This window comes from Podarcis cretensis (genome assembly GCF_951804945.1).
Source record: "Podarcis cretensis genome assembly, chromosome: 17".
NCBI lineage: Eukaryota > Metazoa > Chordata > Lepidosauria > Squamata > Lacertidae > Podarcis > Podarcis cretensis.
In genome coordinates this window covers 746,580-770,128 of record NC_137187.1, presented here as the reverse complement: position 1 = coordinate 770,128, position 23,549 = coordinate 746,580, and the positions used below count along the sequence as shown (strand labels likewise).

General features: G+C 44.4%; 2 protein-coding genes across 3 annotated transcripts; one reads left to right on the top strand and one right to left on the bottom strand.

Annotated features, from left to right (window-relative positions):
- Positions 1–11,063, bottom strand: GTF2E1 (general transcription factor IIE subunit 1). 2 transcript variants are annotated; one of them, XM_079960305.1, is made up of 5 exons: positions 10,966–11,063; positions 8,420–8,874; positions 7,833–8,034; positions 4,919–5,160; positions 1–2,016 (listed from the first exon to the last, which is right to left on the bottom strand). In XM_079960305.1, exons 2-5 carry the CDS (start codon positions 8,865–8,867, stop codon positions 1,586–1,588), a joined length of 1,323 nt encoding a protein of 440 aa, XP_079816431.1. In that variant the 5' UTR covers positions 8,868–8,874; positions 10,966–11,063; the 3' UTR covers positions 1–1,585. The 2 variants fall into 2 exon arrangements, with proteins under 2 accessions (XP_079816431.1, XP_079816430.1); XM_079960304.1 differs by lacking the exon at positions 10,966–11,063 and adding an exon at positions 9,711–9,978.
- A 164-nt stretch (positions 11,064–11,227) lies between these two features.
- On the top strand, positions 11,228–22,572 carry RABL3 (RAB, member of RAS oncogene family like 3). The gene is made up of 8 exons (XM_079960364.1): positions 11,228–11,341; positions 13,585–13,676; positions 15,042–15,171; positions 16,141–16,255; positions 17,432–17,582; positions 19,221–19,292; positions 20,809–20,847; positions 21,801–22,572. The coding sequence occupies exons 1-8, from the start codon at positions 11,296–11,298 to the stop codon at positions 21,864–21,866; spliced, it is 711 nt and encodes a 236-aa protein (XP_079816490.1). The 5' UTR covers positions 11,228–11,295; the 3' UTR covers positions 21,867–22,572.
- The last annotated feature ends 977 nt before the right edge of the window (positions 22,573–23,549 follow it).

The window sequence follows — 23,549 nt, the reverse complement described above, 5'->3', positions numbered from 1 at the left end:
CAGTGGAACATGTTGTTTGTGCCTTTTTATTTTAAGAGGGAATAAAAATTTAGACCATAGTTTAAAGATTGTGTGTCTATTACCTATCAAAATTTCCAAAGATAAAATCTTAAGAGAAACTTCACAGACTAACAAAACATAGAGGGTCAGTATACAACGGCTTTACATTTTAAGGGACCGATAATGTGTACCATTTCAGTAAATTAAAACAGCATGTGTGGCAGATGCTAAAGTTTTAAAATACACAGTCCTTTTACCACTCTGCTCTACTATAATACCAAATAAGAAAAACAATGATTTTTAAAAGCTGTAAATGTTTTTAAAACATAAAACATTACAAGATCGGCTTTGCTTGTGTAGGCACTGCTGGATATATAAAATAGACTGTTCTGTGCTAAATACTGACACACAACAAAGTTCTGCATAATCATTCAAAATCGAGAAAACCTTTTGGGTTTGTGCCAAATTAAAATATCCCCAGTCCGAGTCTTAACTTAGGCAAAATCACTTTTTGGGGGCAGAGTCCAAGAATGGAGACAAGTGTTTTTCATTCAACATGGACTATCCAGCATGGGGGGAAATATGTTTTGACAGTTTTGGCCCATCTTTAGATTATGACATACAATGGGAAGTATAAGAGCACTTCTGGAAGTAGGGGCTGAAGGTAATTTACATTTTGAAGTCAAGTCCACTCATTTGAAAATTATAGCACTGCAGGTGAAGTGATTGCATGAAAAGCCAGGAATCCGCCCATGTTAGCAAAGAAATAAAATCACTGACCTGGAAAATAAATTTCAAAAATGACAAGTTTTACAAGACTGTAAAATTCACCATGCTCTTTGAGGCTGTGACAACTTCTTCCGAGTCAGCAATAACCAAAATGTCTACCTGTCTCCAGTGTGCCTCTTTTCCAAGAAGCTATTTCAACCACTGTGGTGGCTTACTATCCATTAATTAACATGATTGTACATATGTTCTCTGCAGCTATAGATCTATTTTAGAAACGATAGGATCTATAAGAAAATGGTACATGGGGAACAAAAGATATATCCTGCTTGTCTGGGTGTAAGAAATAAAAAATACCCATATATTAAGTATGCAGAGCATTAAGTAGGTTACAAGCAGATCATATGCAGTTCTGAAGCAACCATCTTTAGATATTGTTTTCAGAGGAGATGCTCTCACTGACTCAGAATCTAGGAAACTCAATACAATGCCTTCTACAACCCCCTTTCAGGACAGAAAAACAAGCAACCAAAAGGGCATTCCTATTTCCCAGATCCAAAGCAAACAATTATTAAGTACATGGAAATGAATGGATCTGGAAACTTTCAGTCTAAGTGTAGCTCTGCACACAAATATGTGAGGAAGGGAATCCAGATTGCCCAGCAAGCTCTCACTCTCTCATACATCTTTGGCTGGCCGCCTCTCTATCTGTCCGATTACTCATGTGGCATTTTCTGTGTAAATCTAAAGAACAGTTGAATTAACTAAGGATGTATGGGAATATAATTCAGTATTTTGCTCTGTTCCAGAATTTCCAGGTGACTATCATCTATAAATGCTGCACACAAGCAGAAGGGAGCTAATCAAACATGTCCTCAAACATCCGCTGGCCCATCGCAATGTACTGGTCTTTCTCCTCCAGAGTCATTTGGGCCACCAGCTCAGGTCGTTGGGTTACTTGACTATAATAAAATGGGCGTCCCGCCACCATGACTGTGGGGTCTTCCGTCACCACCTCAAACTCATCATCATCATCTTCCTCTGTCAGCCCATAGAGTGTTGTTGCAGCCGGGGCGACGTGGGGAGGGGAGTCCTCATCGGATTCGCTCGTCTCGCTCTCAGAGTCACTGGCATTGGTGGCAGATAATGGGGCGATACCTCCCATGGCAGCTACAGAGGCAGAGGGGGTTTTCTTCTCGTGGATGAGCAGAGCCTGCATCACCTCCTCGTTATTGTCTAGGGCAGCCTGACCCTCTTCCCCTTCCTGTAACATATCTGCGTCTTGACCACCTGCAAGAAAACAATGGAAGCAATTTTACATGCTACTGCTGCGATACTAAAGGTAAAAGGTAAAGGACCTCTGGACGATGAATTCCAGTCAAAGGCGACTCTGGGGTTGCGGCACTCAGCTCGCTTTCAGGCCAAGGGAGACAGCGTTTGTCCATGGACAGCTTTCCGGGTCATGTGGCCAGCATGACTAATCCACTTCTGGTGCAACAAGACACCGTGATGGAAACTAGAGCAAACAGAAACACCATTTACCTTCCCGCCAGAGCGGTACCTATTTATCTACTTGCACTGGCAAGCTTTCGAACTGCTAGGTTGGCAGGAGCTGGGACAGAGCAATGGGAGCTCACCCTGTTGTGGGGATTTGAACCACTGACCTTTTGATCAGCAAGCCCAAGAGGCTCAGGTGTGATTTCCGGGGTCTGGGCATGCGCAGAAGCGATTTCCGGCATCGCACTGTGCCAGTCTGGCCCACAGAGGATCTCTGTGGGAGTGATCTGGCCCATGCCCGGTAAGCCTTGCTGACCCCTGCTATAAACTGAGCAAAGTGGTGTACCTTTTCTTGCACTATGTAATTTCAAAGGTGGGGGTGGGAAGATGAATATCTGAATGTTTTTCTATGAGAAATTTCTCTGTACACAGAAAAAACAACATGGCAGGGAAGAAGTATCTTCAGTCCTCTTTCCATTCCCAGTTAGGAAATGTGGTAAACCTGTGAAACTGGGGATGGATTAAACCCCACAAAGGTGTGGTTACACTAAGAAGTGCAATGCCACAACCAGCATTTTGGTTTCTAAGGTAAGCTGGTATAATGCAGCTAAAAGATTGCATTATAAATAAGAAAAATCGTGCCTTGAATCTCACCTTGATCATGAATCAGTCAGCCTTATGCAACCCAGTTGCTCAGTCTGACCCCACATCCCAATGGGAAATATAGGGATCATAGTACCAGGCTACTTTAAATGGTTGTAGTGAGAATTACAGTAAGATAACATGCATAAATTGCTTCCAAGCTTTCTGAAAACATCATGTCAATTTTAAGTCCTACAGATGTCCCACAAGACATTGTTAGTTTTGCTGCAATGAAGTAAGCCTTCTGGAACTCAACCTTCCCAAAAACTTGGGAGTTCTAAAAATCAACATGGGGCAGAGCATCTGTCACTGAGACTTCAGTGTTAGAAAACAAACAGTGTAAATCAGGCATAGGCAAACTTGGCCCTCCAAATGTTTTGGGATACAACTCCCATCATCCCTAGCTAACAGAACCAGCGGTCAGGGATGATGGGAGTTGTAGCCCAAAACATCTGGAGGGCCGAGTTTGCCTATGCCTGGTGTAAATGTTCTAAGGAGCGTAAACTAATCACACTTTTTACACGTGTCTGAGAAGGCAGCTACTTTAACAGGAGTAAGAACTAAGACAGTGTGTCCGCATGTGCACAAATATGTAGAGCACAAACTTCCCCATTCTGAATTACGCACTTTCACTTCTTTATTTCTCCCAGATCTGTTTAAATTTCAGATATTGATATATTGCTTAATACTCATAATTTCAAAGTGTACATTAAAATGTCTGCTGAAATAAGGAAGTCAGTAAGGAGTTTGCTTATCTAATCTCACTTGAGAGGGAGCTCCACAGGCTTGGGCCCACAACACTGAAGGCACATCTTCCAGTAGTTTTGAGCCGTTCAGCTAATTTCTCCAAAGATCTCCATGAATGGGCAGGGGTATAAGGGATCAGGCACTCCTTAAGATATCATAAACCCAAGTTGCTAAGGACCTTGGAAATTAATATGAGAGCATTAAACCCGCCTCCATAACATGGGCAGCCAGTGCAAGCTTTTAAGCTCTGAGGTTATGTACTGGCGTTGCTTACTCAGAGAGACAATGCCCCTGTAATTCTGGACAAATAGAAACAATGGAGCATGTGCTTCTCCAGTGCCTATTTTATAGAGACATTCGTATTAGCCTCATCTCCCCACTACTCCCTAACTATCCAGGGTTCACAGGACAATTCTATACCTCCCTGCTACTTTTAGTTACCAGCCCTGCTATAACATACAATGTTGCCAGGTTCTGCACAGCAGCCTTCAAAATTTGTCGGATGATGACCAGTACCAAAAACTAGATTTAATGAACACTCATATCAGAGTGAGGGACGCAGGTGGCGCTGTGGGTTAAACCACAGAGCCTAGGACTTGCTGATCAGAAGGTTGGCGGTTCAAATCCCTGTGATGGGGTGAGCTCCCATTGCTCGGTCCCTGCTCCTGCCAACTTAGCAGTTTGAAAGCACGTCAAAGTGCGAGTAGATAAATAGGTAAGGTGGTAAGGTAAAGGGTGTTTCCATGCGCTGCTCTGGTTTGCCAGAGGCGGCTTAGTCCTGCTGGCCACATGACCCAGAAGCTGTACGTCGGCTCCCTTGGCCAAGCGAGATGAGCGCCGCAACCCAAGTCGGTCATGACTGGACCTAATGGTCAGGGGTCCCTTTACCTTGACCATATCAGAGTGCTTTGTAAATTGGTAATCATAATGTTTTATGCACTTCCACATTCGTTTAATGCTCCTAACCCTTCTTTTAGACTCTCTTAGTTTCTTTTAGATTCCTATAGTCTTTTATATATACCATCTGTTTTTAATAATTTTAGCTCAACCAAAATGTTTTACAGATTTTAAACGATCGTACCCCACCCTCCTTGTGCTGGTCTATGACCGTAATAAAGATCTGATTGTTAGGGCTGACTGATTGATATGTACTGGCGAGGGTCTGTTCCCATCAAGAGTCTAGTTGCAGCATCTTGCACCAGGTGGAGCTTCCAACACGCACAAGGGTAGTCCCATATCACGGGCGTTGCAGTAATCAAGTACTGCGGTTACCTGTTCATGAATCACTGCCTTTTAGCTTTCTTACCTTCTTTCACTTCATCAGGATCGTAAGCCCCTTGCACTGTGCTCTCACGCAGCCAAACCGGTCTCTCTCTAGGTGGCTTCCCTTCATTAGCTGGCTGATGCAGATCCTCTTGGTCCTCCATGCTGATGATCACATTCTGGGTATACAAGTCCTCATAAGAGGGTCCCTTTGTAGACCAGGCTTCCCTGTGCTGCCCACTTGATAGACTGCTGTTTGCCAAAGCACCGGCAGCCCGCTCCTTGCTATAGACAATAATAAAACACAGGTAAAAAAAAGGTAAGGGACCCCTGGACAGTTATGTCCAGTTAAAGGCGACTATGGGGTTGCAGTGCTCATCTCGCTTTCAGAATGAGGGAGTCAGTGTTTGTCTGCAGACAGCTTTCCAGGTCATGTAGCCAGCATGATTAAACTGCTTCTGGCCCAACGGGATACCGTGACAGAAGCCAGAGTGCACAGAAACACCATTTACCTTCCCGCCACAGCGGTACCTATTTATCTACTTGCACGGGCATGCTTTCGAACTGCTAGGTTGGCAGGAGCTGGGACGCCCTGTCATGGGGATTCGAACCGCTGACCTTCTGATCGGCAAGCCCAAGAGGCTCAGTGGTTTAGACCACAGTGCCATCTGCATCCCAGTCCACAAAACACAACACTTTGCTAACACAGGTATTTCCACTCATTTAAATAAATTGACCTGTTAAATCACACTTACAGCGTTCTACATTTTAGATCTATGAGGAAAAAATTGTGGCTCTGTTATTAGAAGGTGTGATTACGGTTGGAATTTTTTTTAGCTTCTGCTCTGATGTGGATTGTTTGTTTCATAAGAGTTCTGCACTGTGATTTTGGTGTTTTACTAGATTTGTGGCTCTCAGAACATTGCTTTGCGGAGGGATTAATCAATGTAATCAAATAAATAGAATGATCCCATAAACCATGCAGATTTCGCAGCAGTGTCATTATCTCAGGAATTTCAGGAAATTTCAGCTGGGGGATATAAGTATCACTATAGGTTTATTAATGTTGGATTATGAAGAGGAGCGCCACCCTATAAAGACAGACAATGGAACCATTAGGGATAGGCATATATTGTCTAAATAAAAGTCTGTTCTAAACACACACAGCAGAGAGAGGTGGAAGAGTTCTGAGGTGATATAACAGCCAGTATCACTTCAGACTATAGGTGAAGGATTCCTGTAAGTTCCTATACGTTAAACTAATTTACCTCTGAGTATAAATTGGTACAGCCAAGGAGCAGTCTGGGCTAGTACCTCTCTTCTGATGTATTTGGGTTTTGTTTCTTAAACCTTCAGGCAGTTTGAGGTTTGTTACATGTGCATGGGTGGGACATTAGGCCTGGTACAATCCATTTTATCACCTCAGGCTTCTATCACCTAGTCTTGCGTGTAGGGATAAGCCCTAATTTAATATATCAGCAATGTAATCTGTAACAAGTGGACAGTATCATCTTCCAACAGGATTCTGAACTTTTAACTAAGAATTGGGCCATAATATATTTGCAGTTATTATATATAAATCAATTGGGCATAAGCGTCTTGAGAAAAATTATAACATTAGACGACGAATGGTTAGCACCTCTTCTTGGAACAAGTTACAGTGGTACCTCGCAAGACGAATGCCTCGTAAGACGAAAAACGCGCAAGACGAAAGGGTTTTTCGATTTTTGAGTTGCTTCGCAAGACGATTTTCCTATGGGCTTGCTTCGCAAGACGAAAACGTCTTGCAAGTTTGTTTCCTTTTTCTTACGTCCCAGGCACCGGGCGGCCGCGCGGATGGGTCGGCGCTGGTGGGAGCCTCGTTTGTGGGCGCCGTCGCCACCGCCTCTCCCTTCCAAATCCTGCGCGCAGCGCCCGTACAGGATAGCCAGCACCAGCAGCGCCAAGAGCAGCGCCAGCAGCGCGGCGGACTTTTTGCCCACGTAGAAGCCCGAGCGCAATTTGACGGTCATGGTGGCCGGTTGAAAGCGAGGGGGGAGCCTGAGCGACTGAGGAAGAAATTCAGCACAGGATCCGTGCTTCGCAAGACAAAAAAAATCGCAAGACGAAACAACTTGCGGAACGAATTAATTTCATCTTCCAAGGCACCACTGTATTGGATTATGGACACCTTTATATCAGCTGTGTTGTTAAAGCAAGTGTTATGTTTTTGTTGTTCTTTTTTCCTGAAGAGTCTAGTTTCAAACACTTAGGGCAGGGTGACTAAGCTTCAGTTCAGGGGCCTGATCCAGCCACACCTCCCCCCCCCCCCAGCATTTTCTTCTCACTCCCCAAGGCCTCACCAACATGAGTGGTGGAAACAGAAATAACTAAACAAATAAGGTAGACAGAACTGGGGTGGGTGGAGTTTAGCAGCGTAATGGGAATGGGAATTGTCCACTCCTCAGTCACCACCAGACTGATGAAGAGAGAGGAAGCAATCTGCTGATCAGCTGAGAACGGTGAGGCTCGTGTGCAACATATTGTGGGTGTGAGGATGCCATACTTTCCCCTGGAGGATTAGTGAAGGGTAAATGCTGCTCTTAAAAAAAAAAAAAAAAGGTTAGCCACCCTAACTTAAGGCTTCGCTTAAAAAATTAGCTACCCATAGGAATTTGACTGCTGTGTTCTCACTGTAGGAGCTTAAGCAATCCCAGTGTCATAACACACAAAGTGATTGGTAATACATATTGCTAAGAAACTAATCCTTACGTGCCACACTACAGAGTTCTACTTCTTCAGCGGTCTGTCTCCTTTCCCCTTAGCTGTAGACTAAATGCATCCTGATTCTTCATACAACAGGTTGTGCAAAGAAAGACTGGACCACATGAGCAGTCCTAACATATCCTACACCAAAATGATGTTTGAATGTCAACACACCAGTACCAGGTGCAGAAGGTTCAGTACCCCAAGCCCACCTCTGTTTCAGCGCGAGAATCTCCATAGGCTCAGGTTCAAGTAATTCGTAGGCTAGGTTAACATCCTCAGTCTCACGGAGGAGTGCATAGATAGGTTCTATCTGTTCGTTAAACCGTGCCACAAGCGTCCGTGCATCCTTTTTGGGCATTGCCGATTCATCTTCCTCCACTTCAGTCTCACAAAAGGTGCAGCGAAAAAGTCCTAAGAAGAGAAGCTGCTATGAAGTAAGAGAGATACAACTAAGTAGCATTTTAAGTAGAATAATTTATTATTTAAAACACTTCCCTCAGAATACCAAAAGAAAAAAAGCACAATGATATTGGAATGATGCATTTAAGACTTAATTCCAGAAGACTTTTTCGTCTCCTTCAGCCAGACATAGGCAACATGAAGCCTGTAAGATGCTTCCATGCTTCCGAGCCACATATCCCCACCACCAGGGTAATATCTGTTAACATGGATCAATCACAAGGACTAACCAAGTTAGGTGGTTTGTTCCCACATTAGCTTCAACCTGCTCAGGTAAGGCACCAAAAAATTGTCCAACCCAGTTGGGTTGCTTATGAACTGAATGCTTGTACCTTACCTGTCATGGGATCAAACAACTGGTTTGCCTCTAAATCTGTGAAGGTGCTAAAGCAAATCGGGCATCTGAAGGAGGCTCGGTTGGTGGAATCTCTTTCATCCGTCTCAATCCTCCTCCTCATGTGGTCTAGTTTATACTTCACAACATTGACCAGCAGGCGGTAATTGATGAAATAGAAGTTGTGCCGGGTGGTCTTGCCGTCTGAGGCTGTCTCCACTCTCATCCTGCATTTGATGAACTTGTCCCCTTTCAGAGTGTTGAGAACAGCTCGGAGCTGCTTCCGATCAAACTTCAGCAATTCCAACATGTCCTCCTCTTTCACACATGGATTCCGAATTAGAATGTCCAGGGCCAAAGAATGTTCAGTGCCATAGAAGCCACGTACTACATACTTGGCAAGGCGCTTCAGAGCAGCTGGGACCTCCGTGAGAACATCTGGGTCTGTCATATCAAGTCTGCAAACATAATAGAAGGAAATTATAAAAATGAGCTCCGTGGCCCAATAATTTTGATTACCACAACTATGTGTTCCCCTTACCAGTTAGCAACAGTATTGCCACTGTCATTGCACTGGGTTTGCCATAAAATGGTAGATACACACCACCAGTAAACACAGATGGGTTTTAAATCTGTACCAAGAAATGAAATCTCAAAAACAATTATACTACCTGTAATGGGGCCAGTGTTTTTGAATTATGCTTCTTTGTGCAGGATGTTCAAGAATATTCCACCCACCAAAGATAAAGTTAGGTGCAATTTTGCCTTATCTGCAGAAATTTTTGATTTTAAGATGAAAAGGGAGAAATATCTGCAGGCTTACAATGCAACTCTGTAGTTGTCTTCTCAGCCCAAATGAGTTCAATGGGACTTCCTCCTAGGTAAGCAGCCTTAATTTGGCTATGTGATCAAATTAAGTTGAAATTGCCTTTTAGTACAAAGTAGTGCCAGCAATGACCAATTATCTAAATAAGCAACAGCCTATTATTCACATCTATTCAACCTTTTGCCAGACACATCATTCAAGTTAATCTTGTTTTACTGGCTTTGTGGGCAGATGGAGTTATCTACATATATTCAAGGCTATGTTACTCCATCACAACCCTCTTAACCACCTCTCCAATCCAGATCTTTCAATCTTGTAGAAAAAGATTAATAACATGTAATACGAATCTCATCTGTCTCTCTCTGTATTTCCTGCCTCCATACTCGAGGACAAAGTTGATTTTTTTTTTTACCATAAGCTACATCTCCTCATTACTCAGCTGAACCAAGTTTTTCCAGTCATACCCACCTCTTCTAGCTACACTGCCTTTCCTGCTTGTTATTCAATTCTCTTTGATCCTCTTCAATCTAGTTTCATTAGAAGTGCTCTCACTATGGTATTCATGGATCTTCTCCTGGACAAATCATCATCATCTTCTCTGCCCTTTTCCCAAACTTCCAGGGGATTGTCGATCATACCACACTCCTCTGGCTTTCAAACCATCTTCTTCTGATTTTCTTTCGATAAATCTTCATCTTTTCCCCATCCCCCTCATATAAAGGTAAAGGTAAAGGTACCCCTGCCCGTAGGGGCCAGTCTTGACAGACTCTGGGGTTGTGCGCCCATCTCACTCAAGAGGCCAGGGGCCAGCGCTGTCCGGAGACACTTCCGGGTCACGTGGCCAGCGTGACATCGCTGCTCTGGCCAGAGCCAGAGCCAGAGCCGCACACGGAAACGCCGTTTACCTTCCCGCTGGTAAGCGGTCCCTATTTATCTACTTGCACCCGGAGGTGCTTTCGAACTGCTAGGTTGGCAGGCGCTGGGACCGAGCAGCGGGAGCGCACCCCGCCGCAGGGATTCAAACCGCCGACCTTTCGATCGGCAAGCCCTAGGCGCTGAGGCTTTAACCCACAGCGCCACCTGCGTCCCCCTCATATAGCGCCTAATAAAGTATAAAGTTCAACAAGTTTATACTTGGGCTTTCTATTTTCTATGGGCTTACTCATTAGCTACGGGGTGGGGGAATCCCCCCGTTTCTACTTGAACAGGCACAAAATTAGATCCTGGAATCTGATATAATTTCTCTTTTTTACTTCTACTGCATACTCTTCACTATTTCTCCACCTTTCATTTGAGATTTTAAATTTCATGTGGAGAAATGAGAAAACCTCACCAAAAAGACTGGCAACTGTTTAGGGAAGTTTGTAATGTTTGAAGTTTTGTCGTGTTTCTGGTCTTCTGTGGAGAGCCGCCCGGGGTGGATAGGAAGGCCTGGGGAAAACTGGGGAAATTGGGCGGAAATCCAGTCCCCCCCCCGTTTCCCCCCAGAAAAATCCTGCCCCCCCCCCCAATTTTTCCGGGTGTCCCCCCAGGCCTCCCCATCTCTGGTCTGGCTTAGGTAGTACCAAGGGAGGTTCCCGCTGCTAAGGGCAACCCGGAGGCTGAGGGGGCAGAATGGGTGTGTGGGACGTCATAAGCGTGCGCCGGGGTGGGGGGGCGAAGGCTTGCGGGGATTCGGCCTCTCTCCCCCCCCCCCCCCCCCGCGAGGGCCGCTTCGACTGACCTGCGAGGAGCCCCGGACAAGGCAGTTTTTTCGCCGCCGCCGCCGCCAGGCCGCACCAAGTGGGCGAGCGAGGCTGTCGCCGCCGCCGCCGCGTCACTGCCGCGCGACGCCGGCGAAAGGTGAGGCAACGGTCGAGTCTCGCGGAGCGGCCCGCCTCGCTCGCCTCCGAGAGCCAATGAGGGGCGCGAAAGCTGGGGTGGGGCGGGGCGAGCGGCGCAGCTGCCAGCCAATAGGGAGAAAGAGACGAACGGGGAAGGAGAGTGTAATTGACAGCGGGAAGCGGGAGCTGCTATTGGCTGGCGGGCGCGTCACTCACTCCGAGAAGGGGCGATGGCTGCTTTGGAGAGGGTGAAGGTGCTGGTCTTGGGGGATTCAGGTGAGCGGGGGGCGGGGGCAGGTGAGGGCAGGTGAGGCAGGTGAGGCAGGTGAGGCCTGGTCCAGGCAGGAAGGAGGAGAGGGAAGGAAAAGCCGCAGGGGGGGGGGAGAGGAAGTGACTTCCCAACACTCCGGGTGTATAGAATAAGAATAGTAATAATTCATAATACAGTGGTACCTCGGGTCACATACGCTTCCGCTAACCCAGAAATAGTACCTCGGGTTAAGAACTTTGCTTCAGGATGAGAGCAGAAATCGCGCAGCAGCAGCAGCAGCGGGAGGTCCCATTAGCTAAAGTGGTGCTTCAGGTGAAGAACAGTTTCAGGTTAAGAACGGACCTCCAGAACGAATTAAGGACTTAACCCGAGGTACCACTGTAGTAGACCAGTGGCATGAATCCCATTGAGATTCATCTTCCCCTTGATATAGACACCTTTACAGTGATACCTCGGGTTACAGACGCTTCAGGTTACAGACTCCGCTAACCCAGAAATAGTACCTTGGGTTAAGAACTTTGCTTCAGGATGAGAACAGAAATTGTGCTCTGGCAGCGCAGCAGCAGCAGCAGCAGGAGGCCCCGTTAGCTAAAGTGGTGCTTCAGGTTAAGAACAGTTTCAGGTTAAGAATGGACCTCCGGAATGAATTAAGTTCTTAACCTGAGGTACCACTGTATTTGCTGCTGCAATACATGATGTTCAGTATTTTGGGAATTATCCAGTGCTTTTATTCTGGGGGGACGCAGACCCCTAAACGTTTTGTGCCTCTAAGTTTGGCCTCATTGAGGGGCAGTATTTCAATATGAGTAGGAAAAGGAGAGGACAGTGGTACCTCAGGTTACAGATGCTTCAGGTTACAGACTCTGCTAACTCAGAAATAGTACCTCGGGTTAAGAACTTTGCTTCAGGATGAGAACAGAAATCATGCTCCGGCGGCGCGGCGGCAGCGGGAGGCCCCATTAGCTAAAGTGGTGCTTCAGGTTAAGAACAGTTTCAGGTTAAGAATGGACCTCCAGAACGAATTAAGTTCTTAACCCGAGGTACCACTGTATATATTAGGGACGCAGGTGGCGCTGTGGGTTAAAGCCTCAGCGCCTAGGGCTTGCCGATGGAAAGGTCGGCGGTTCGAATCCCTGCGGCGGGGTGCGCTCCCGCTGCTCGGTCCCAGCGCCTGCCAACCTAGCAGTTCGAAAGCACCCCGGGTGCAAGTAGATAAATAGGGACCGCTTACCAGCGGGAAGGTAAACGGCGTTTCCGTGTGCGGCTCTGGCTCGCCAGAGCAGCGATGTCACGCTGGCCACGTGACCCGGAAGTGTCTCCGGACAGCGCTGGCCCCTGGCCTCTTGAGTGAGATGGGCGCACAACCCCAGAGTCTGTCAAGACTGGCCCCTACGGGCAGGGGTACCTTTACCTTTACCTTTACCACTGTATATAATAATAATAGTAATAATTCATAATAATATAGATGTAATGGGTGTTAGGGACGCGGGTGGCGCTGTGGGTTAAACCACTCAGCCTAGGACTTGCCGATCAGAAGTTCGGCGGTTTGAATCCCTGCGACGGGGTGAGCTCCCATTGCTCGTTCCCTGCTCCTGCCAACCTAGCAGTTTGAAAGCACCTCAAAGTGCAAGTAGATAAATAGGTACCGCTCCAGCGGGAAGGTAAGCGGCGTTTCCGTGTGCTGCTCTGGCTCGCCAGAGGCGACTTAGTCATGCTAGCCACATGACCTGGGAAAACTGTCTGCGGACAAACGTCGGCTCCCTTGGCCAGTAAAGCGAGACGAACACCGCAATCCCAGAGTCATTCACAACTGGACTTAACTGTCAGGGGTCCTTTACCTTTAATGGGTGTTAGGGAGAGGAGTGGTACCTCTTGGTGGGGGACACATCACCCTCCTTTGGTCCTCACTAGAGATGGGAAGGCCTGGGAAAGAACCGGGGAAATAGGGAAATAAACCAGGTATTTTTCCAAAGCTATTTTTTTTCCATTTCGAAAAAACCTGGCTTTCCCCCCAATTTTTCCAGCCCCCCCCCCGGCCTTCCCATCTCTAGTCCTCACCCTGCAGGTAAAAGGTATGAAAGGTACAGGACAACTGGAGACCCAGGGCTGGGGAAGGCTGCTCTAAGGGCTATCCTACTAGGAGTTTCAAAATCTACTTGTTCCTCCTTAATTTAAACTACGCAGAAAAATTACAAGAAAGGCAGTGACTTACTATGAAGGCTTAGTTTGCAGTTGCCTTTTTTTGCAGGTGTGGGGAAGTCCTCGCTTGTTCACCTCTTATGTCACAATCAGATGTTGGGAAACCCGTCTTGGACTGTAGGCTGCTCCGTTGATGTCCGAGTAGGTGGAACTATAAATTTCTATTGTTTGGTGGTATTTCACTTCAAAGACGAGGGAAATTCTGAAGGCTTATTGGCAAAGTAAAAACATCTAATCAGGTTGCAAAGGGAATTGTAAAACAATAGGCTATTGAAGTAGGGAGCAATAAATCTTAGTTCTGAAGCAGGTAAACATTAGTAGGTTGATCTGTTTTCAATCCAGCCTCCAGTGTAGATAAAGTAATGCAGATTTGTAAATAAGCCCACAAAAGTTATGGGCGCACCAATTTTTTTCCAAACTGCTGAAAAGCTAGTAGACCATGGTTTTGTGTTGGGGGAAAAATTAGAATTTATCTTAAAAACCATTGTAAACAGCTAAAACTGTTAGGAGGATTGGAATAACACTTGTAGTTTAATGGTGAATTTTGGACATAATGGAGATATAAAAGATTTGGATTATCATAAAAGGTACAGGAGGAAATGATTAACAATAGGACCCACAAAGGGGAGGAGGGAAGTCCAGAAGATTCTTTGGAATCTTGTTTTTATGTTGTATGTTGGATATGTAATTGTAAAACTTTAATCTGAAAATTATACACACACACATATACACATACATACATACATTCACTCTATATATGGGACGCGGGTGGCGCTGTGGTCTAAACCACTGAGCCTAGGGCTTGCTGAGCGGAAGGTCGGCGGTTCGAATCCCCACAACAGGGTGAGCTCCCGTTGCTCGGTCCCTGCTCCTGCCAACTTAGCAGTTCAAAAGCACGTCAAAGTGCAAGTAGATAAATAGGTACCGCTCCGGCGGGAAGGTAAACAGCGTTTCCATGTGCTGCTCTGGTTCGCCAGAAGCGGCTTAGTCCTGCTGGCCACATGACCCGGAAGCTGTACCACGGCCCCCTCGGCCAGTAAAGCAAGATGAGCACCACAACCCCAGAGTCGGCCACGACTGGACCTCATGGTCAGGGGTCCCTTGACCTATTTTACCAAATGCTGGAGCCAAAAGAGAGGACAACTGTCATTGTCATGCCCCTGGTTCTTGAGCTTTTGGTAGCTAGCTGCTAGTGGAAGCTGAATGTCGGACCAGATGGATTTTGATCCAGCATGTCAGTTCTCATACTCTTAAACCCCTCTCCAAAACCCACCTTTTTCATGAAGCCCCTTGGAGGAGCGGCAAAGTGCTATGCATGCTAATGGCCCTATATAAAGTAGTTGTTAGGATAATACGAAAACGAATCTTGTATTTATTTTTATGGACGAAACCATTACAAAAGGCACAACAATAGATTGATTGTTTGTAACCAAACCATGTGCCTTCAAGTAGAAATCTGTATTGCCTTGTTCTAATTACATGGCACTCTTGGTTTTTCCTTTTCAGATTCATGACTACAAAGAAGGAACCCCAGAAGAGAAGACTTATTATATTGAATTATGGGATGTTGGGGGTTCAGTGGGGAGTGCCAGTAGTGTAAAAAGCACACGTGTTGTGTTCTACAACTCAGTTAACGGTAATGTATGCAGGTTTTAAGATCTGTTTCCTATTACCTTCATTCTATGAGAACACCTGTTAACTTGGTTCATGCAGAACCTATTCCAGATGTACTGCAAGGGAGAGATTCTGATATCAAAGCAGGGTTCCTTACTGGGCTGAATTTAGATAAGAAAATGTTTTACTTTTGTAGATACCATATACATGTACATTCTGGCAAATCTGCTTAAAATTGCTTTCTGAAATCATTTTCTGGGTGTAAAGGTGTTCATGGTGCCTGTTCGTTACCCGGTAGAAACAAGCTTGCAAACAGATTAAATTTGTGGCAACCCTCTGCCACAGTGCCCACAACGCTACACATACTGAGAGACTGGGGTCTAAAAGCAGAAGGCCCTCTGGAGCTCTGGTCCTTTTATAATTTGTGTTCATGGAGTTGTATGGTTGAAAAGAACCAAATGTACAACACCAACTCTGAAGGAGAAGAACACTTACAAGGATATATTAAATAGTTAACATGTATTGTCTTTCCTGTTTAGGGACTAGAGTCCTCAACATGTGTAGCAATGTTCTTTTGAAACTATCTGGCTGGGGATGGAAAGGGGTGGTATAAGATTTACGGTATCTCCATAAGTTGCAACATCTCTTAAATAAAATGGCTTTCAAAATTCCTGCATTGATCAAAGAGAATTCTGAGAAGTAGTCCATAATGAATGGCGTGAGGGAAGCATGTAACCCCATTTTCCTGTAGGAGAGGGCTTGGAACAATAGAAAAGAGAATAATCAAGGGCAGTAAATTTTGATTTCAAAAGCAAATTGCATAGGGTGCTGTACAGGAAACAAAAGACCCAAACTACCTTGGGTATGTGAAACTAGTTATGCAGTTCTTTCAACTTTGCCTTGTGTTCTCACCCTGCAATGTCTTTCAACATAATCTAGACGGTGTTTGGAAGAAGTCATTGTATTTATGAGTGGCCTTGTACTTATTTAGGCATAATTTTAGTACATGACTTAACCAACAAGAAGTCCTCCCAGAACCTGTATCGGTGGTCTTTGGAAGCTCTCAACAGAGATGTGGCTCCATCAGGAGTGCTGGTGACCAATGGGTGAGTGTGCAGAGGACCTGACAATCATGGCAGATGGGATGGAGGGATGAGATAAGTTGAGAGTGTCTCTCCCCTTTTCCAGAATGTGTGTTGAAGAGTATTTCCCAATACTCTTTTATCCTTTTATAAGTCCACCACATATGAAAAAACGTCCTACATCTGCTGCTGCTTCACTAGACTTTTCTTTTTTTAAAAAAAAATATTTTTTTATTAATTTCCACATAAGTAATACATAACACATCACATTTTCCACTTTAACAAATTTTTCAATTTTGGACTTCCTTCAGCCTCTCCGACAATCATCCAAATTTAATTTTTTAAATACACAGTTCTTAAATTCACTATTGCCTTTCAAAAAACCCTTTGAAATCTACTTTTCCTTTTTGCAATATTTCTTAAACTTTTACAGAGCTTCTTTAAATGCCACTAACGTTATTTCTCTGTCACTTATACCTTCCCAATAATCCGTTAACTTTCTCCAGTCCTCGATAAACTTTTGATCTCGTAAATATCTGATCTTCCCTGTCAGCTTGTCCAGTTCTGCGTAGTCCATCAACTTTGTTCTCCATTCCTCTAATGTTGGTACTTGTTCTTGCTTCCAGTTCTTGGCCAGTAATATTCTCGCCGCTGTTACTGCATATTGGAAAAGTTTACAGTCCTTTCTATTTATTTCATTTCCTATAATTCCTAGAAGAAAAGCCTCTGGTTTCTTAACAAATGTATATTTCTTTACATTTCCAACATTTCTTACATGTTTTATACATTTTTGCAAGTTTTACCGGTGTAATATACCATCTATACATCATTTTCATTATATTCTCTTTTAACGCTGTGCATGCAGTAAATTTCATATTTTCATTCCATAGTTTAATCCAATCATCCATTTGTATATTATATCCAAAATCCCTGGCCCATTTTATCATAACCGATTTAACTTCCTCATCTTTTGTATGCCATTCCAGCAAAATTTTATACATTTTTGATAATATCTTAAATTCATTATTTATTATTTCTATTTGAAATTTCGACTCTTTCTCTGCATATCCATATTCCTTACAATCCTTCTTAAGCTTCACTAGACTTTTCAAGTGCTTCCCTCTCAATTAATATTAGTATCTTTAATGACCAGTGGAAAATATTGTTTACTGACACACACATCCTCTTTTTCTTGTGTAGGGACTATGACCGTGAGCAGTTTGCGGATAACCAGATCCCGCTGCTTGTCATTGGAACCAAGCTGGACCAGATCCCAGAAGTGAAACGCAGTGATGTCTTGACCAGAACTGCTTTCCTTGCTGAGGATTTCAGTGCAGAAGAAATTAATCTGGTTGGTATTTTGTACCTTATTTTTGTCAATTTGGATTAAGATATTTTTTTTATATATATATATATATATATATATATATATATATATATATATATATATATATGAAAAAGGGCATGAATACTTTTTTTTTCCAAATCAGATTTATTGTGTTTATGCAATCTGCAGATCATTTACGCAAACGTTACAGAGTTAACCAGAATAGTATGCATTGCATACTTCAAATAATTCAGAGAATTTGCTATTGTTAAAGAATGATAATCAGTCTGCATCTCTGTCAGTTTTAATAGCGGCAGCCTAATTATTCACAGCATTGGTTGCAGCAGGAGGTGGTGGCCAGGAGAGAGGTTCTATTACAGCAACTAAATTAGACTGCCAGAAAAACCTAGAGTAGATTTATCCTGTGGGGGAAACCCTTTTAGCCTGTTGCTGAAAACAAATTTCTGTTAGGCTGTGCTCAGGCACAAATGAGGTGGAGTGCATCAAACATTAAAAACTTCCCCAAACAGGGTTGCCTTCAGATGTTTTCTAAAAGTCAGATAGTTGTTTATTTCTTTGACATCTGCTGGGAGGGCGTTCCGCAGGGTGGGCGTCACTACCCAGAAAGCCCTCAGCCTTGTTCCCTGTAACCTCACTTCTCGCAATGAGGGAACCGCCAGAAGACCCTCGGAGGTGGACCTCAGTATCCGGGCAGAATGATGGGGGTGGAGACGCTCCTTCAGGTATACTGGGCCAAGGACATTTAGGGCTTTAGAGGTCAGCACCAACACTTTGAATTGTGCTCATAAACGTACTGGGAGCCAGTGTAGGTCTTTCAAGACCAGTGTTATATGGTCTCAGCAGCCTCTCCCAGTCACCAGTCTAGCTGCTGCATTCTGGATTAATTGTAGTTTCCAGGTCACCTTCTAAGGTAGCCCCACATAGAGCACATTGAGTAATCCCAGCAGGAGATAACTAGAACATGCACCAGTGGCATGACAGTCTGTGGGCAGGTAGGGTCTCCCCGCATTCCAGATGGAGCTGGTACACAGCTGCCCTGGACACAGAATTGACCTGCGCCTCCATGGACAGCTGTGAGTCCAAATTGACTCCCAGGCTCCACACCTGGTCCTTCAGGGGCACAGTTACCTCATTCAGGACATAGATGCTCAAGGACATGAACTTGTGGAGAAAAGATGTTACTTATTCTTTTAATTAATTTTGTGTGTAAGTGGCAAGACAGGCTTCATTTGGTCAGTGGAAAGTGAGCAGCATTCTTCAGATGGTCAAGGACATTTCTGTTATATTCTCAGTGGCTAATAGAAATAATTGTTGGCTACCAAGCTTGGGCACGACTGGTTGATTCCTGTCTTTCTACATGAAATTGATTGTCCACGTAGAAAAATTCCCTTCCTTGTGTGAACTGACTCTAATACACAGCTATGGCTTCAGTTTGAGCCCTAGGGTTGGCGATATTTGGTTTTCGGCATCATGATATATCACCAGCTAAACATCGTGAACACAATATGGACTTCAAACCTGTTTTGGACCATATATAGCCCAGTCCTATTGAGCACAGAATTATGTCTTGCAGTTCATGTGCTTGTTAAGGATTGTGGTTTCAATGACTCTCAAGAGAAAGTTACCTATTAATGTTTTCAGGATTGCACCAACCCGCGCTACCTGGCTGCAGGCTCCTCCAACGCTGTGAAGCTTAGTAGATTCTTTGACAAGGTGAGTCTTTCCGTTAGGTACTGCATATCTATTGCTTTTTCATTTTTGCAGCATAGAAAGTGAAGAGCATTAGCCTTGAGTAGCCTGATGTGAATTGCATAGGCCACTGAATTTCCTTTACAGCTGCTTGAACAGATTCCAGTAAGTAAGCAGGCCAGGCTGAGACAACCTGTTGAGGACCTAAAAATTCATGGTCAGGGAGAGCTGTATTCTGTGAGAGCAGTTCAGGCACACTGGACAAGTGATAAATAGGCAGATTAACAAGACTGGAGATGAAGAGTTCAGGTAGCGCCAGGAAATAATGCAGGATAAGAGAACAGCAGAGCAGGAACATACAGGAAGTACTTTTTGTAATGCAGAAGAAGGCTACAGGCAAGAAGTCACCCATTTCTGATTCAGCCTATTTCTGGGTTTTAAATTAAGGCTCTGAGATTTTTCTGCCTGTCTGACTATGCAGACTGACATTCCCAGGTGTCAAAAAAGGTTATTTATGTATGCTACTACTGCGGCTCGTGTTTCATTAGCCCCAAAATGGGAAATGAGCAAGATCCCAACCAAAGAAGAATGGCAACTTAAGCTGATGGAATATGTGCAGCTTGCAGACTTAACATATAGAATAAGAGAACAAGAAGAACATATGTTTAGAGAAGATTGGGAAATGTTTATTGAATATATGGGGGGAATTGTGTACATGTGAAAACGCTGGCAGCATTAAGATAAATTCATCAGTGTAAATAAGTTGGATGGATGCAATAATGGAATACTAAATGGTTTCGTTTTTGTAAAATATGCAGGGATATGCAAAATGAACTATGGAAAGAGAAGAAGGGCAGTCATTGATATTTTAAGGATGTTAACATGAGTCTTTTAAATTGTAAAACATAAAATTTAATAAAAGTTATATAAAAAAGAACAGCGCCTCTCCCTTCAGGTTGGCTGGATGGCAGTGGTCTTGCCAGAGGAAGCAGGAGCCAGCAGATGGTGGAGGAAGTCCAACTCTCCATTCCCTCGCCAACACCCCATGGAAGCCAACTCTCCCCAACCACTGCAGGAAGGCAGGAGTCCTTGAGATTTGTTTCTCCTCTTGGCCCAAGCCTCTTGAGGCAGTGTGCTGGCTTACGATGTTGAAGCTGCAAAGTTAATACAGATAGCCTGACTTCAACATCAAACCGGATTTTTCTCGACAGTTCTTCCCAGAATGCCCCAGAAAAAATCCAGGGCAATCTTTTGGAGGGAGAAAAAGACCTTCTCATTGAGAAGCCCCTCTACTGCCTGTGTTTAAAAGTTTCTTTCTTTCTTTCTTTTTTTTTTAGAAAAAGTCCCATGGTACTTCAGCCTTTGCCATAGATTGTAACCAGCTTCAGGCTGCAATGCTGTGTGAATTTCATTGTGCTCAGCCAGGCTGGGCAATGGCACTGTATGGAAACATCCTTATTTAAACCAATTGGGCTGCCACAAAATCTGTTGTATAAACCAATGCACAACACTCACTCTTCCCTTTTTATTTTTGTTTCAGGTCATAGAGAAGAGGTACTACTTACGAGATGGTAACCAGGTATGTGTGCTCTCTCCTTAACAGTTAAAATTGTGAAAGCTTTGGCAAAGGGGAAAAAATTGGAAGAGATGTCAAAAGGACAAGCACTGATGTAATCCAAGTCATTGCAAAACTCACCAATGAGATAAAGCCTCTGCTTTGCTTAATTTTTAATCTCCTCAGCAAAGAGCTGGGAAGGAAAGCAAGTAGGTATGTCTCAAAATGTCTGCAGAAGGTAATGTCTGGTAATGGTAGTAATGTCGTCATAGAGTTGCAGTCGAAATTATTCAACCCCCATTGCAAATCAGGGTTATTATCAAAATTTACAGATTTTCAGCTGTTTGCAATGAACACATCAAACAAAATCAATTGAAATACCTCAACGCAATGGATGCTTCAAGTGGTTCTGAAATTGCAAAAGGCAGTATTTTTTTGTTTCTAAAAATTCCCGGGCAATGCCAGGTACTTCTGCCAATATTGTATATCCAGAGATTTTCAGCCATTTTGAGTCCACAGCTCCCTTGACCAACTACATTTTTTCTGCGGCACCCCTGGGGGGCTCAGGAGCCCAGTTATGTCACCCCTCACCTGCAGCACCAGCAACCCCTCACCCCTTTTGAACACCCTCCTTTATGAAGCATTCCCTCAACCTCCTCTCCTCTCCCCTCTACTTGGGAGTCCTCTGGGCAGCCGCTGCTACGGCCTCATGTCTCTGGGTTGCCCTCCCCCCCGCCCCAAGAGAGGAGCCTCCCAGAGGCACCATTCGCCTGCAGAGCTGGAAGCCAGGGCTGCTGCAACAAACAGCCTTGCAAGTTTATGGGGGACAGAGATGCAAGAAGGGGTCAGAAGAGGGAGGGAAGGAAAGAGGGGCAGGGGCCATTGTTGCCTGCGGCACCCCTGACCATCATTCGCGGCACACTGGTTGAAAAGCACCGGTAAAAACCAATTCTAATGTAAGGTTTTTTGTCTGACAGATTCCTAGCTTCCCAGAGAGGAAAAGATTTGGAGGCGGCTTTGTAAAGAATCTTCACTACGACTGACCACCACTTGCCAACTAGAGACTATGGAAAAAGAACGATAACGCTTTTACTGCAACATTCCTGTTACCGCAACAGATACTTTTGCTAACAAAATCAAGTTCTGGAGCACATAAATCGCCAAGACTGCTCCACTTCAAGTGCTTCTGAACATATGTAGAAGGATCTCTTTCCAGACCTCTGGAAAGAACCTGAAATCTTTTGGACATAGTGCAATGATTTCACTGGCTAGGCAACAGCATCGTGGAATATGCTGCCCCATAAAATGGGGTTATATCCATCCAAGTGCTACCCAGAGTAGGCCCACTGAAGTCAATGAACAAGTTAAGTTTATTTATTTCCAAGGGGTCTCCTCTGAGCATGACTTGGTTGAATGCAAACCCATCTTTTTTCTGTGTTCTGAAAGTTTTATGAACCTGTGCTTCCACCCCTAGCAGAATGGTTGCGCTGAGATGGATTTGGAAAAATAATTTAAGAATCAAAGGCTTATAAGCAATGAAAACATCAGCATTCCAGCTTACTGAACAATACTCTTGCTGATGCTATGGCGTTGATTTCATCCTGTTGCTAAGGGACTCCCTACCCAAAATATCTATGAGCTGTAACGAGTTGTGTAAAAAATAAGCGAGGGAAACAGGAAGAGATTTGGAAAGCCGACATTGAAAATAAATGATGTTGCTAAGCACAATAATAAAAAATTAAAAACCTGGTGGATATTTAATTGAGTTTTTGCATTTAAGCAAAGAACACTAGATACTCATATGCACAGGACTTGAATACTTAGAGCATATGTCTGGGAAGGTTGAGAAATAGGTCTGAATGCCCTATTAAATCCAGTCACTGTCCATCAGAAACTCTTTTCAGCCATGACATGCTTTGTGTATCTTTTGCACTGGCAAGTATCCTTGGGTAAACACTCCTCCCCCTGGGACTTGCATGCAGCAAAACTGGGTAGAATTTAACCCATGCTCAGCATGCGCTCACAGGGAGCAGAGGTGAAAGAACCCCTTTTGCAAGGAACTGCTTTTTCTAAATAATTATTTTCCCTTTTCCTGTGGGAGGCACAATTTCTTTGTTGTGTAGTGATGTAGGTGAAAAAACCCAGGATCAGCAAAGCACGCAGACGCAGCACTGCACCATGGAGAAGTCCCTATCGGAGCCCATGTCTACATAAAGCAGGTTTCTCCCTCCACGCAGGGATGCAGGAAAATAAGTCTATTTGTTTTTGCAGCACACACCTTCCAAGAAACAGGCATGCAGTGAATGATAGCAGACCTGTTTCCCCGCCCCCCCTCCTGCTGCTTCCTTTGGCTTTGTGCATCTGTTCACAAGAGGGAATGGGCAAGTTCGATCAAACTGAGCAGGATTTAATCCATCATCTGCTAAGTGGGGGGTTAAATCCTGCTGCTTTGGCTGCAGGCACCTGAGACAGTGCAGATATGAGCCCTGACCCATCAGCTGACATAAAAAGTTTGAATAAAATGGCATTGCAAGCACAGGTTCCTTACGTTTGCATTTTGTGCCACACTTATCCCACACTCCCAAGCATGCGCTAACTATGAAATTAGAATGATCATAGTTTCCCAGTACATTTCCGAGCACAATTCAAAGTGTTGGTGCTGACCTTTAAAGCCCTAAACAGCCTTGGTCCAGTAGACCTGAAGGAGCATCTCCACCTCCATCGTT